This window comes from Oncorhynchus mykiss, chromosome 24, assembly GCF_013265735.2.
Source record: "Oncorhynchus mykiss isolate Arlee chromosome 24, USDA_OmykA_1.1, whole genome shotgun sequence".
Classification (NCBI taxonomy): Eukaryota; Metazoa; Chordata; class Actinopteri; order Salmoniformes; family Salmonidae; genus Oncorhynchus; species Oncorhynchus mykiss.
This window is the reverse complement of record NC_048588.1, coordinates 16,378,482-16,393,275: the sequence shown is the minus strand read 5'-3', so window position 1 is coordinate 16,393,275 and position 14,794 is coordinate 16,378,482. Positions and strand designations below refer to the sequence as shown.

At 42.6% G+C, this 14,794-nt stretch overlaps 1 protein-coding gene across 4 annotated transcripts in view; it reads right to left on the bottom strand.

Moving 5' to 3' along the window:
• Nucleotides 1–3,764: 3,764 nt before the first annotated feature.
• Nucleotides 3,765–14,794, bottom strand: part of gosr1 (golgi SNAP receptor complex member 1) — a 64,989-nt gene continuing 53,959 nt past the window's right edge. For all 4 annotated transcript variants that reach the window (XM_021582419.2, XM_021582420.2, XM_036961940.1 and 1 more), the window contains exons 8-9: nucleotides 10,341–10,423; nucleotides 3,765–4,515 (exon numbers count right to left, since the gene is read on the bottom strand). In XM_021582419.2, coding sequence (XP_021438094.1) covers nucleotides 4,391–4,515; nucleotides 10,341–10,423 — 208 coding nt within the window. In that variant the 3' untranslated portion in view covers nucleotides 3,765–4,390. The remainder of the gene's footprint in view (nucleotides 4,516–10,340; nucleotides 10,424–14,794) is intronic.

Sequence of the window (14,794 nt, the reverse complement as noted above, 5' to 3'; positions counted from 1 at the left end):
TCCGGTGAGTTGGATTGATTTATGTGGGTTTGGATAGCATTGATCTGTGTGTTTGTGCTTGTGTATGGACAGAGTATGTCATAGAGGAATGGTCTAGGGGTAGTGTCAGAGAGGGGGTGTAAAGGGTCAGACAACCTGCCTTTTAAAGTGGCATCTGGAGTAAAGCAGCAGTAGCTCCACTGACAATGACCAAAGTGAATGTTCCTGTCTGGAACACTAGAACAGGAAAAGCTGTGGAGCTAAACCCTCATGTTAGCATATACACACTCTAACTACTCTAAGAATTAACATTTTTAGTATTTTTTTTGATTGATTATTAAAGAATAAGATTGGATATCTTTAGCTACAGCAGTAGCCCCTTGGTATATCCTGTTGCTCTGAAAAATGGGATGAAAAATGTTTGCTTGATTTCTCAAATAGTCGTGTTTTTTGGTGACGCCACCTTTCCTTGTTTGTGGTTCTACACGTCATTAGACACCCTCACGTGAGCTGCATCTGTGAGCTGTGCTAGAATCAGCCTTTTAAACTCACTTTATTCTTCTTTGTGGAGGAACTTGAGTCACAGTGAAAGTACACAATACTTAGTTCTGCTCCAGTGATCTTCAAACCAGACAAAAGGATATGAAATATTCAGACTCTATACTGTACCACCAGAGTAGGCTAGCTGTGTTTACTGTAAGGATGTTTGTTGAACCAGTTATAGACCAATAGCAGTACTGCACTCAGGTGCCAAAATACAGTTCCCATTTACCCTCAGAGAAGAAACCTGAAAAGAGATAAAGAATGAAAGGAATAAAGGAGTGACATCACATGAAAAATGAGAAAATTGGTGTACTTGGAATGGTTATCGATAATCCCACTTCATGTAGCTATACAAATATAACAAACTTCAATATATCAGTCAACTGAGACTAAAACATCCTTGTCTAGTTACCAGATGATAAATGGTGAGATGTAAAACAGAGACAGAAAGACGAGGTAATTCATTTAAAACTCAGTAATTGACTATGGAGATGACAGGGGAGACATGACAGGTTCCTGTAGAGTCCTGGGGGGGAAGCCGTCACCCCCCACAGACTGCAGTAACATCTCCCCTGCAGTGTGGCTGTCACGACACACACATGCTCACAAGCAGGCAGGTGCACACAGTTTTACAAAAGAGGTCTGAGGGAGTGTGTGCGGGTGACACAGATTCTGTCAGAGTGAATTAATGTGAGAGCACCTCATTCCTCCAACAGTAATCTAGCTGCTGCAGCTTTGTTTACTGTAACATCTCCAGCCACTTCCACTAAAACCACTTAAAATGCCACTGACAATTTCAAGAGAAAGAAACTAAACTTCTTAGAACTGTAGCATCTTTCAAATCAACGTTCATATTAGTGATGTTAAATGTTAGTCGAATAAGCAATTATTCAGCCTAGAGCTGGGGGAAATGTTCAGTTGACATCAATGTATGACCTAAAGTGTGTTGACTTTTGCCTATCTCAAGGTAGGCCTTAGCAGTATACGATCCTAGATCATGAAGAAGGACAGAGGCCTGAATGCTGATCACTCTTCCAGATCTCTGTATTTCAAGTGATCTTGTGTGGCTCAGTTGGTGAAAGCATGGTGCTAGCAACACCAAGGTCGTGGGTTCCATCACCACAGGGGAGCACATACACATGAAAAAAGTATGCATGCACTCACTGTAGATAAATGTCTGCTAAGTGGCATATTAAGCTAAATACAGTGCCTTGCGAAAGTATTCGGCCCCCTTGAACTTTGCGACCTTTTGCCACATTTCAGGCTTCAAACATAAAGATATAAAACTATTTTTTTGTGAAGAATCAACAACAAGTGGGACACAATCATGAAGTGGAACGACATTTATTGGATATTTCAAACTTTTTTAACAAATCAAAAACTGAAAAATTGGGCGTGCAAAATTATTCAGCCCCCTTAAGTTAATACTTTGTAGCGCCAACTTTGGCTGTGATTACAGCTGTAAGTCGCTTGGGGTATGTCTCTATCAGTTTTGCACATCGGGAGACTGACATTTTTTCCCATTCCTCCTTGCAAAACAGCTCGAGCTCAGTGAGGTTGGATGGAGAGCATTTGTGAACAGCAGTTTTCAGTTCTTTCCACAGATTCTCGATTGGATTCAGGTCTAGACTTTGACTTGGCCATTCTAACACCTGGATATGTTTATTTTTGAACCATTCCATTGTAGATTTTGCTTTATGTTTTGGATCATTGTCTTGTTGGAAGACAAATCTCCGTCCCAGTCTCAGGTCTTTTGCAGACTCCATCAGGTTTTCTTCCAGAATGGTCCTGTATTTGGCTCCATCCATCTTCCCATCAATTTTAACCATCTTCCCGGTCCCTGCTGAAGAAAAGCAGGCCCAAACCATGATGCTGCCACCACCATGTTTGACAGTGGGGATGGTGTGTTCAGCTGTGTTGCTTTTACGCCAAACATAATGTTTTGCATTGTTGCCAAAAAGTTCAATTTTGGTTTCATCTGACCAGAGCACCTTCTTCCACATGTTTGGTGTGTCTCCCAGGTGGCTTGTGGCAAACTTTAAACGGCACTTTTTATGGATATCTTTAAGAAATGGCTTTCTTCTTGCCACTCTTCCATAAAGGCCAGATTTGTGCAATATACGACTGATTGTTGTCCTATGGACAGTCTCCCACCTCAGCTGTAGATCTCTGCAGTTCATCCAGAGTGATCATGGGCCTCTTGGCTGCATCTCTGATCAGTCTTCTCCTTGTATGAGCTGAAAGTTTAGAGGGACGGCCAGGTCTTGGTAGATTTGCAGTGGTCTGATACTCCTTCCATTTCAATATTATCGCCTGCACAGTGCTCCTTGGGATGTTTAAATCTTGGGAAATCTTTTTGTATCCAAATCCGGCTTTAAACTTCTTCACAACAGTATCTCGGACCTGCCTGGTGTGTTCCTTGTTCTTCATGATGCTCTCTGCGCTTTTAACGGACCTCAGACTATCACAGTGCAGGTGCATTTATACTGAGACTTGATTACACACAGGTGGATTGCATTTATCATCATTAGTCATTTAGGTCAACATTGGATCATTCAGAGATCCTCACTGAACTTCTGGAGAGAGTTTGCTGCACTGAAAGTAAAGGGGCTAAATAATTTTGCACGCCCAATTTTTCATTTTTTGATTTGTTAAAAAAGTTTGAAATATCCAATAAATGTCGTTCCACTTCATGATTGTGTCCCACTTGCTGTTGATTCTTCACAAAAAACTACAGTTTTATATCTTTATGTTTGAAGCCTGAAATGTGGCAAAAGGTCGCAAAGTTCAAGGGGGCCGAATACTTTCGCAAGGCACTGTAGATTAATCTTAGAATGTAGCCCAGGGCTGCCCTCTTCCTGGAGATCTGTAGGTTTTCAGTCCAACCCTAATTCAGCTAGTTAAGGTCTTGTTGAGCAGCTAATTAGTAGAATCAGGTGTGTTAAATTAGGGTTGGACTAAAACCCACAGGACAGTAGATCTCCAGGAAGAGGGTTGGACTAAAACCCACAGGACAGTAGATCTCCAGGAAGAGGGTTGGGCAGCCCTGATGTAGAGGTTGTGAGTTGAAGGAAACACGTAATGAAAGAAGTCTGAGACTTTCAGTTTCAGTTTAACCATACACCTGTATGTGGCCTTTGTTTATAGAATAACTGTATTTGCAGCACTGGAGTTTCTTCAATGAAAAATACATTTTATCAATACATGTCGAAGTAAAAGAAATAGACAAATAAAATAAGTGCCTAGTATCACATACTGTAAATGAATAATTTATTAATAATGCAATGTACAGCCCATGATGAATACGAACCTCCTGAATATCCCATCACGAAAAAGGACCATTCAACTAAAAATCCTTCCATCACAGAAATCAGACAGACGGTGGAAACGAAAGAGAGGGACTGTCTTCAGAGCATTAAACTCCTTAAAGCAAGTGTTATTTTTAATTTTCTTTAAGATATAATTCTTTCAAATATATTACTACCTTGAGATGGGCGAAAGTCATATATGGACTTTGGCCTATCTCAATGTACTAATATATTTGAAATATATATATATATAATTATTTCAAATCTAGTCATATCAGTACATTTGGTCTCTGTTCCCTTAACCAGCGTTGAACAGCAAACTTTTGATAAAAAAAGAAAAAAGGTGCTGCTCCATCTCACATATCCTTCTCCTCCTTCCCTCCCACTGCTAAATACAAAATCAGGTAGTCCATGCTGCCTTCGATCAATCCTGTTAAGCGATTGGGCAAAGAGGGTGTCTGTCTGTCCAGTAGCCTCCACTCACTAAAGCCCATTCTCCAGAGTTCTGATTCCGATGTTACAAACGCAAAGTAACGATTGTTCGACCGGTCTGTTCGTCATCAGTGGAAGGCGTAGAGCAGCAGGAGGATGGTGCAAACGCCGATGACTCCGCCCAGGATTAGGGAGTCTCGTCTCTTCCGCAGGTTGAGTCGCTGGACGAGGTTGTTGATGGCTGGGAAACGATCTGGACGAGGAAGTTAAGGCAAACAGAAACAAGTGCCAACCACCTCTTATTACATGTACTGTTCAAATAATCATTACATTGGAAATATAAACTGGGTGGTTCGAGCCCTGAATGCTGATTGGCTGACAGCCGGGGTATATTCAAGCAATAAGACCCGAGGAGGTATGATATATGGCCAATATACCACGGCTAAGGGCTGTTCTTAGACAACACGTCGCAGAGTGCCTGGATACAGCCCTTAGCAGTGGTATATTGGCCATATATCACAACCCCCTGAGGTGCCTTATTGCTATTATAAACTGGTTATCAACGTAATTAGAGCAGTCTGAACCCCGTCCTGCGGAACTGGGTCCTGAACTTCGTGACGGGTCGCCCCCAGGTGGTGAAGGTAGGAAACACCTCTTTGCTGATCCTCAACACAGGGGCCCCATAAGGGTGCGTGCTCAGCCCCCTCCTGTACTCCCTGTTCACCCATGACTGCGTGGTCAAGCACGCCTCCAACTCAATCATCAAGTTTGCAGACGACACAACAGTGGTAGGCTTGATTACCAATAATGAGACGGCCTACAAGGAGGTGGTGAGGGCTCGGAGGGTGGTGCCAGGAAAACAACCTTTCACTCAACATCAACAAAACTAAGGAGATGACCGTGGACTTCAGGAAACAGCAGAGGGAGCACCCCCCCATCCACATTGATGGGACCGCAATGGAGAAGGTGGAAAGCTTCAAGTTCCTTGGCGTACACATCACTAACAAACTAAAATGGACCACCCACAAAGACAGTGTGGTGAAAAAGGCACAACAGAGCCTCTTCAACCTCAGGAGGCTAAAGAAGTTAGGCTAAAAAAGAACACCTAAAACGCACAAACTTTTACAGATGCACAATTGCGGGCATCCTGTCGGGCTGTATCACTGTCTGGTACGGCAACTGCACCGCCCACAACCGCAAAACTCTCCAGAGGGTGGTGCGGTCTGCCCAACGCATTACAGGGGGAAAACTTCCCACCCGCCAGGACATCTACAGCACCCGATGCCATAGCAAGGACAAAAAGATCATCAAGGACAACCACCCAAGCCACTGCCTGTTCACCCCGCTATCATCCAGAAGGCGAGATCAGTACAGGTGCATCAAAGCTGGGACCGAGACTGAAAAACATCTTCCATCTCAAGGCCATCAGACTGCTAAACAGCCATCACTAGCACATTATAGGTTGCTGCCTATTGACATATAATAGGAATCACTGGCCACTTTAATGTCTCCGTATCTTAAATGTCTCATCTCATATGTGTAAATTGTACTCTATACTATTATACTGTATTTTAGTCACTTTAATTGTTTGTAAATATTGCATCACCCATCTCATATGTATATACTGTACTCTATACTATGCGACTGTCTCAGTCCAATGCTGCTCTGACATGTGTATATACACTGCTCAAAAAAAATAAAGGGAACACTAAAATAACATCCTAGATCTGAAAGAATGAAATATTCTTAGTAAATACTTTTTTCTTTACATAGTTGAATGTGGTGACAACAAAATCACACAAAAAATTATCAATGGAAATCAAATTTATCAACCCATGGAGGTTTGGATTTGGAGTCACACTCAAAATTAAAGTGGAAAACCACACTACAGGCTGATCTAACTTTGATGTAATGTCCTTAAAACAAGTCAAAATGAGGCTCAGTAGTGTGTGTGGCCTCCACGTGCCTGTATGACCTCCCTACAACGCCTGGGCATGCTCCTGATGAGGTGGCGGATGGTCTCCTGAGGGATCTCCTCCCAGACCTGGACTAAAGCATCCGCCAACTCCTGGACAGTCTGTGGTGCAACGTGGCGTTGGTGGATGGAATGAGACATGATGTCCCAGATGTGCTCAATTGGATTCAGGTCTGGGGAACGGGCGGGCCAGTCCATAGCATCAGTGCCTTCCTCTTGCAGGAACTGCTGACACACTCCAGTCACATGAGGTCTAGCATTGTCTTGCATTAGGAGGAATCCAGGGCAAACCGCACCAGCATACCGCCAAACCGGTCACAAGGGGTCTGAGGATCTCATCTCGGTACCTAATGGCAGTCAGGCTACCTCTGGCGAGCACATGGAGGGCTGTGCGGCCCCCCAAAGAAATGCCACCCCACACCATGACTGACCCACCACCAAACCGGTCATGCTGGAGGATGTTGCAGGCAGCAGAACGTTGTCCACGGCGTCTCCAGACTCTGTCACGTCTGTCACATGTGCTCAGTGCGAACCTGCTTTCATCTGAAGAGCACAGGGCGCCAGTGGCGAATTTGCCAATCTTGGTGTTCTCTGGCAAATGCCAAACGTCCTGCACGGTGTTGGGCTGTAAGCACAACCCCCACCTGTGGACGTTGGGCCCTCATACCACCCTCATGGAGTCTGTTTCTGACCGTTTGAGCAGACACATGCACATTTGTGGCCTGCTGGAGGTCATTTTGCAGGGCTCTGGCAGTGCTCCTCCTGCTCCTCCTTGCACAAAGGTGGAGGTAGCGGTCCTGCTGCTGGGTTGTTGCCCTCCTACGGCCTCCTCCACGTCTCCTGATGTACTGGCCTGTCTCCTGGTAGTGCCTCCATGCTCTGGACACTACGCTGACAGACACAGCAAACCTTCTTGCCACAGCTCGCATTGATGTCCCATCCTGGATGAGCTGCAGTACCTGAGCCACTTGTGTGGTTTGGAGACTCCGTCTCATGCTACCACTAGAGTGAAAGCACCGCCAGCATTCAAAAGTGACCAAAACATCAGCCAGGAAGCATAGGAACTGAGAAGTGGTCTGTGGTCACCACCTGCAGAACCACTCCTTTATTGGGGGTGTCTTGCTAATTGCCTATCATTTCCGCCTGTTGTCTATTCCATTTGCACAACAGCATGTGAAATTTATGGACAATCACTGTTGCGTCCTAAGTGGACAGTTTGATTTCACAGAAGTGTGATTGACTTGGAGTTACATTGTGTTTAAGTGTTCCCTTTATTTTTTTGAGCAGTGTATATTCTTAATCCATTCCTTACTTAGATTTGAGTGTATTTTGGGTATATGTTGTGAAATGCACAAGCATTTCGCCACACCCGCAATAACATTTGCTAAACACGTGTATGTGACCAATAAAATATGACTTGATTTGATCAGCATTCAGGGCTTGAACCACCCAGATTATATTTCCAATTTAATTATCTGAACATTACTTGCAATAAAGAGGTGGTTGGTACTGCTGACTTAGAATCTAAAAATGCCAAACTGCCTGCTTCTCTGTTGTATCTGCAAAATTTGTCTGTTCTGAAATTGTCTCTCTGAAAGGCAACTGATCTCTTTTGACAGCAAAGTGAAATAGTATCCTATACATTGCCTTTGGAAAGTATTCAGAGCCCTTGACTTCTTCCACATTTTGTTAGGTTACAGCCTTATTCTAAAATGTATTAAAATAGTCAACCCACACACAATACCCCATAATGACAAAGCAAAAATATTAGAAATTTTTGCAAATTTATAAAAAATAAAAACTATTCAGACCCTTTACTTAGTACTTTGTTGAAGCACCTTTGGCAGCGATTACAGCCTTGAGCTCTGTCAGGTTGGATGGGGTGCATTGCTGCAGGTCTCCCAAGAGATGTTCCATCAGGTTTAAGTCTGGGCTCTGGCTGGGCCACTCAAGGACATTCAGAGACTTGTCCTGAAGCCACTCCTGCATTGTCTTGGCTGTGTGTTTAGGGTCATTGTCCTGTTGGAAGGTGTACCTTCGCCCCAGTGAGGTCCTGAGCGCTCTGGAGCAGGTTTTCATCAAGGATCTCTCTATACTTTGCTCCGTTCGTCTTTGCCTCGATCCAGACTCCCCACAGCATGATTCTGCCACCACCATGCTTCACCGTAGGGATGGTGCCAGGTTTCCTCCAGAAGTGACGCTTGGCATTCAGGCCAAAGAGTTTCATCTTGGTTTCAGCAGACCAGAGAATCTTGTTTCTCATGGTCAGAGTCCTTTAGATGACTTTTGGCAAACTCCAAGTGGGCTGTCATGTGCTTTTTACTGAGGAGTGGCTTCCGTCTGGCCCCTCTACCATAAAGGCCAGATTGGTGATGTGCTGCAGAGATGGTTGTCCTTCTGGAAGGTTCTCCCATCTCCGCAGAGGAACTCTGGAGCTCTGTCAGTGTGACTACTGGGTTTTTTGCTCAGTTTGGCTGGGCGACCAATTCTAGGAAGAGTCTAGTAGTTTCAAACTTCTTCCATTTAAGAAGGATGCAGGCCAGTGTGTCCTTTGGGACCTTCAATGCTGCATAATTTATTTTCTACCCTTCCCCAGATCTGTGCGTCAACACAATCCTGTCTCTAATTATAATTAATTCAACCTCATTGCTTGGTTTTTGCTCTGACATGCCAGTCAGCTGTGGGACCTTATATAGACAGGTGTGTGCCTTTCCAAATCATGTCCAATCAATTGAATTTACCACAGGTGGACTCCAATCAAGTTGTAGAAACATCTCATGGATGATCAATGTAAACAGGATACACCTGAGCTCAATTACATGTCTCATAGCAACGGGTCTGAATACTTACGGAAAAAAGGTATATAAAAAAATAAATTAAAAAACTGTTTTTGCTTTGTCATTATGAGGTATTGTGTGTAGATTGCTGAGGACCCATTTTTAAAATCCATTTAAGAATAAGGCTGTAATGTAACAAAATGTAGAAAAGGTCAAGGGGTCTGAATACTTTCCGAAGGAACGGTGTTGTTCACAGAAAACCCTAGCAGCAGTGAAATCCCCTCCCACACAGTTAAATGGACCAGATTGCTCAGTTATTTCCTTAGAGAAGAGTTTCTCTCACCAGAGGCTGGTGTCCCATGTGCGGAAACAATGGAATCGCCGGCCAAAAGGCCTGATAACAATGCTCTCTGAGAAAAGAGACCAGACAGAATCAGGCACCCATTAGTGGTGCTCCAGTCTCCTTTTCACCTCATTTAACACCTGATTTACTTAACAAAAGGCACATCTCAATAGGTGGTCCAGGTATGTCATGACATAGCACAAGTAGTGGGGTGGGGGGGGCTTTCCTCTTTTTTTTCTTCTCAATTGTTCCTCAAGCAAGGTGGGAGGCAGATGACATCACAAATTCACATCAGGCCAACTCATTGAATACCATACTCCTTGAAGTTTGCAGTTGTGTAAAAATAACACAAATTTTGCTCAATTTTTTTTTTTTTACCACTTTAGTGCATGTACTTTACTGTATTTATACTTGGGATATCACTTTTCAACAGGAAAAGTTTGAAGACCACTGGAGGATGTCTCTGGGGCCTCAGACTGAGATAAAGCATTCTAATTGAAACATGCTCAGTGTGCCTTTCAAACAGTTAGGATGGGTAATGTGAACCGACAGGCACTCTGGCTTTCATTGTTTATGGGACTCTATAGCTGTATTGTGTCTGGTTGCAGCTCACGGGAGGTAATAGTACAGTAAAATAAGAAGCCTAATGAGTAAGAGTGTTGCGCTAACAATGCCAAGGTCGTGGGTTCAGTTCTTGCCGGGATCAGATAACATGTACTCACTTCTGTAAATTGCTTTGGATAAAAGTGTCTACTAGGTGGCCTTAAAAGACAACTATGATCTAATAAAAAGTTAATCTCCAGAAGTTCTTGTCTGATTAAAAGGAAAAATATGGCATATTTGTGAATTTGTTCTTTCTCACACAGACATGAACATAGGGTTGCCTTCCCAGACAAAGATTAAGCCTAGTATAGTAAAAAAAACTGATTTTTAATGGAGAATCTCCAATGTTCATAATGTTTGCTTGGTGTTGTAAAGGATACTGGCCAGAGTGTTGACTCTGCTCTGTATGGACTTCAATAGCCCTCTCTGGGATGTCATGTTCTCCTTGGTCGCCATGGCAATACTGCAGGGAGAGAAGAAGACAGTGACATACACTGCTGTTCAAATGTTTGGGGTCACTTAGAAATGTCCTTGTTTTTGAAAGAAAAGCACATTTTTTGTCCATTAAAATATCAAATTAATCAGAAATACAGTGTAGACATTGTTAACTTCTTATGGCTAGGGACAGTATTGAGTAGTTTGGCTGAATAAGGTGCCCAGAGTAAACTGCCTGCTACTCAGGCCCAGTTGCTAATATATGTATATTATTAGTCGATTTGGATAGAAAACTCAGAAGTTTCTAAAACGGTTTGAATGATGTCTGAGTATAACAGAACTCATAAGGCAGGTAAAAACCTGAGAAAAAATCCAACCAGGAAGTGGGAAATCTGAGGTTTGTAGTTTAACTCATTGCCTATCGAATATACAGTGTCTATGGGGTCAAATTGCACTTCCTAAGGCTTCCACTAGAGGTCAACAGTCTTTAGAACCTTGTTTGATGCTTCTACTGTGAAGAAGGGGGGAATGGGAGCTGAATGGTCTGCCAGAGTGGCATGAGCTGGTCATGCGCGTTCACGTGAGAGTAAGTTTGCGTTCCATTGCATTTCTGAAGACAAAGGAATTCTCCGGTTGGAACATTATTGAAAGTTTATGATAAAAACATCCTAAAGATTGATTCTATACTTCGTTTGACATGTTTCTACGGACTATAACGGAACTTTGACTTTGTCTGCCCGCGCCTCATGAATTTGGATTACTGTACTAAATGCGCAAACAAAAAGGAGGTATTTGGACATAAATGGACTTTATCGAACATTTGTGGAACTGGGATTCCTGGGAGTGCATTCTGATGAAGATCAAAGGTAAGTGAATGTTTATAATGCCATTTCTGACTTTTGTTGACCCCATAACATGGTGGGTATCTGTATTGCTTGTTTTGGTCTCTGAGCGCTGTACTCAGATTATTCCATGGTGTGCTTTTTCTGTAAAGCTTTTTGAAATCTGACACAGCGGTTGCATTAAGGAGAAGTATATCTTTAATTCCATGCATAACAGTTGTATTTTCATCAACATTTATGATGAGTATTTCTGTAAATTGACGTGGCTGTCTGCACTTTCACCGGACGTTTGAGGCAAAACTTAAAGCGCCAATGTAAACAGAGATTTTTGGATATAAATATGAACTTTATCGTACAAAACATACATGTATTGTGTAACATGAAGTACTATGAGTGCTTTACGACAAAAGCTTTACGACAAAAGCATACCATGCGATTGTTTGGTCAGTACCTAGTCACAAAAAACAGCCATTTCTCCAGTCACAAAAAGCAGAAATAGAGATAAAATGAATCACTAACCTTTGATCTTCATCAGAATGCACTCCCAGGAATCCCAGTTCCACAATAAATGTTTGTTTTGTTTGATAAAGTCCATCATTTATGTTCAAATACCTCCTTGTTGTTCGCGTATTTAGTTCACAAATCTAAATTCATGAGGCGCGATCAATCGAATCAGACGAAAAGTCAATAAGTTCAGTTACAGTCCGTAGAAACATGTCAAACCATGTATAGAATCAATTTTTAGGATGTTTTTAACATAAATCTTCAATAATGTTCCAACTGGAGAATTCCTTTGTCTTTAGAAATGAAAAGGAACGGAGCTACCTCTCACTGGAGTGAGCATTATCAGCTCATGGCAGACACCTGATTGAAAGAGCTCTCATTCCCTCCTCCTTCATAGTAGAAGCCTGAAACAAGGTTCTAAAGACTTGACATCTAGTGGAAGCCTTAGGAAGTGCAATATGACCCCATAGACACTGTGTATTCAATAGGCAATGAGTTGAAAAACGACAAACCTCAGATTTCCCACTTCCTGGTTGGATTTTTTCTCAGGTTTTTGCCTGCCATATGAGGTCTGTTATACTCACAAACATCATTCAAACAGTTTTAGAAACTTCAGAGTGTTTTCTATCCAAATCTACTAATAATATACATATATTAGCAACTGGGCCTGAGTAGCAGGCAGTTTACTCTGGGCACCTTATTCATCCAAGCTACTCAATACTGCCCCCCAGCCATAAGAAGTTAATCAGAACAAGTTTTCAGCTGTGCTAACATGATTGCAAAGGGTTTTCTAATGATCAATTAGCCTTTTAAAATTATGAACTTGGATTAGCTAACACAACGTGCCATTGGAACACAGGAGTGATGGTTGCTGATAATGGGCGTCTGTACACCTATGTAGATATTCCATTAAAAATCTGCCGTTTCGAGCTACAATAGACATTTACAATGTCTACACCGTATTTCGAAACAATTTGATGTTATTTTAACGGACAATATTTTTTTTTGTTGCTTTTCTTTCAAAAACAAAGATATTTCTAAAATGACCCCAAACTTTTGAACGGTAGTTTACATAGGTTAAATGAGAGAGGTGACCCACCCTACAATATCAACCCTGTAAGACTTCTGCTATGTTATAAACAGCTTTTTTGTAGCAGAGAGTATGGGCCACAATTGTGTGTGTAGGTCCCCCAGGTGCAACTACCATGACAGACAGAAGGTGTGTGGAGGAGGAGAAATCCATTGGGGGGGGGGGGGGGGTTCACATTAACTTGAAATGCAGAGAGCATTACAGGGGGAGCTGAGTCACTGAGGACCGGTGGATATTAGCGCACAGGAACACTGAGGCATGTACTGCTAGCACACACACACACACACACACACACACAGCGTTTCCCCTAGGTCATTTTTCAGGAGTGGTGGCAAGGGTAGGTGCACACAACATTGTAGAATAATAGTGAAGACACCAAAACTATGAAATACCACATATGGAATCAGGTAGTAACCAAAAAGTGTTAAAAAAAATAAATACATTGATATGAGAGTCACCCTTTGCCTTGACAGCTTTGCACACTCTTGGCATTTTCTCAACCAGCTTCACCTGGAATGATATCCCAACAGTCATGAAGAAGTTCCCACATATGCTGAGCACTTGTTGGCTGCTTTTCCTTCACTCATCCCAAACCACCTCAATTGGGTTGAGGTCGGGTGATTGTAGAGGCCATGTCATCTGATGCTTCACTCCATCACTCTCCTTCGTGGTCAAATAACCCTTACACAGCCTGGAGGTTGGTTGGGTCATTGTCCTGTTGAAAAACAAAATGACAGTCGCACTAAGCGCAAACCAGATGGGATGGTGTATCACTGCAGAATGCTTTGGTAGCCATGCTGTTTAAGTGAGCCTTGAATTTTAAATAAATCTGTCACCAGCAAAGCACCATAACACCACCTCCTCCATGCTTCATGGTGGGGACCACACATGCGGAGATCACCCGTTCACCTACTCTGCATCTCACAAAGACACGGCGGTTGGAACCAAAAACCTCAAATTTGGAATCATCAAACCAAAAGGACAGAATTCCACCGGTCTAATGTCCATTGCTCGTGTTTCTTGGCCTAAGCAAGTCTCTTCTTATTGGTGTCCTTTAGTAGTAGTTTCCTTGCAGCAATTCAACCATGAAGCCCTGATTCACACTGTCTCCTCTGAACAGTTGATGTTGAGATGTGTCTTGTCACTTGAACTCTAAAGCATTAATTTGGGCTGCAATTTCTGAGGCTGATAACTCTAATTAACTTGTCCTTTGAAGCAGAGGTAACTCTGGGTCTTCCTTTCCTGTGGCGGTCCTCGTGAGAGAGTTTTATCATTGCGCTTGATGGTTTTTGCGACTGCACTTGAAGAAACTATCAAAGTTTTGAAATCTTCCAGATTGACTGACTGTCATGACGTAATGTATTTGCTTATTTGAGCTGTCCTTGCCATAATATGGACTTGGTCTTTTACCAAATAGGGCTGTCTTCTGTATACCACCCCTACCTTGTCACAACACAACTGATTGGCTCAAATGCATTAAGCAAAGAAATTCCACAAATTAACTTTTAACAAGGCACACCTGTTAATTGAAATGCATTCCAGATGACTACCTTATGAAGCTGGTTGAGAGAATCCAGTTAAATATATTTTGGCAGTAAACACTCAACTCCTTTTAGCCCCGCAATGGCATATGATGTAGTTAACCCGGCACCTTAATCCACAGCCCAAAACCCCTCTCCCAATGACTTCCCTTATGTGCTAAGACCTCAAATAAGACAGTATTTGGCAACATACTGATAGTTGTTTTTAAGTGGAATTCCTGGATTTAAATACGGGTGTATTCAAATGTATTCACTGGCGTTGTGCTCTGGATACAGGCAGACTCTTTTTGGGGGGCAGCGAGGAGAAAAAAGGTTGGGATCAAACAGATGTAAACTATTTATCCCTGGTTACAAATATGGGAAAAAAATCTGTTGTCTCTAATTGCCTAGCTGCAGGGACAGGTAGGATTACGCAACAGTCT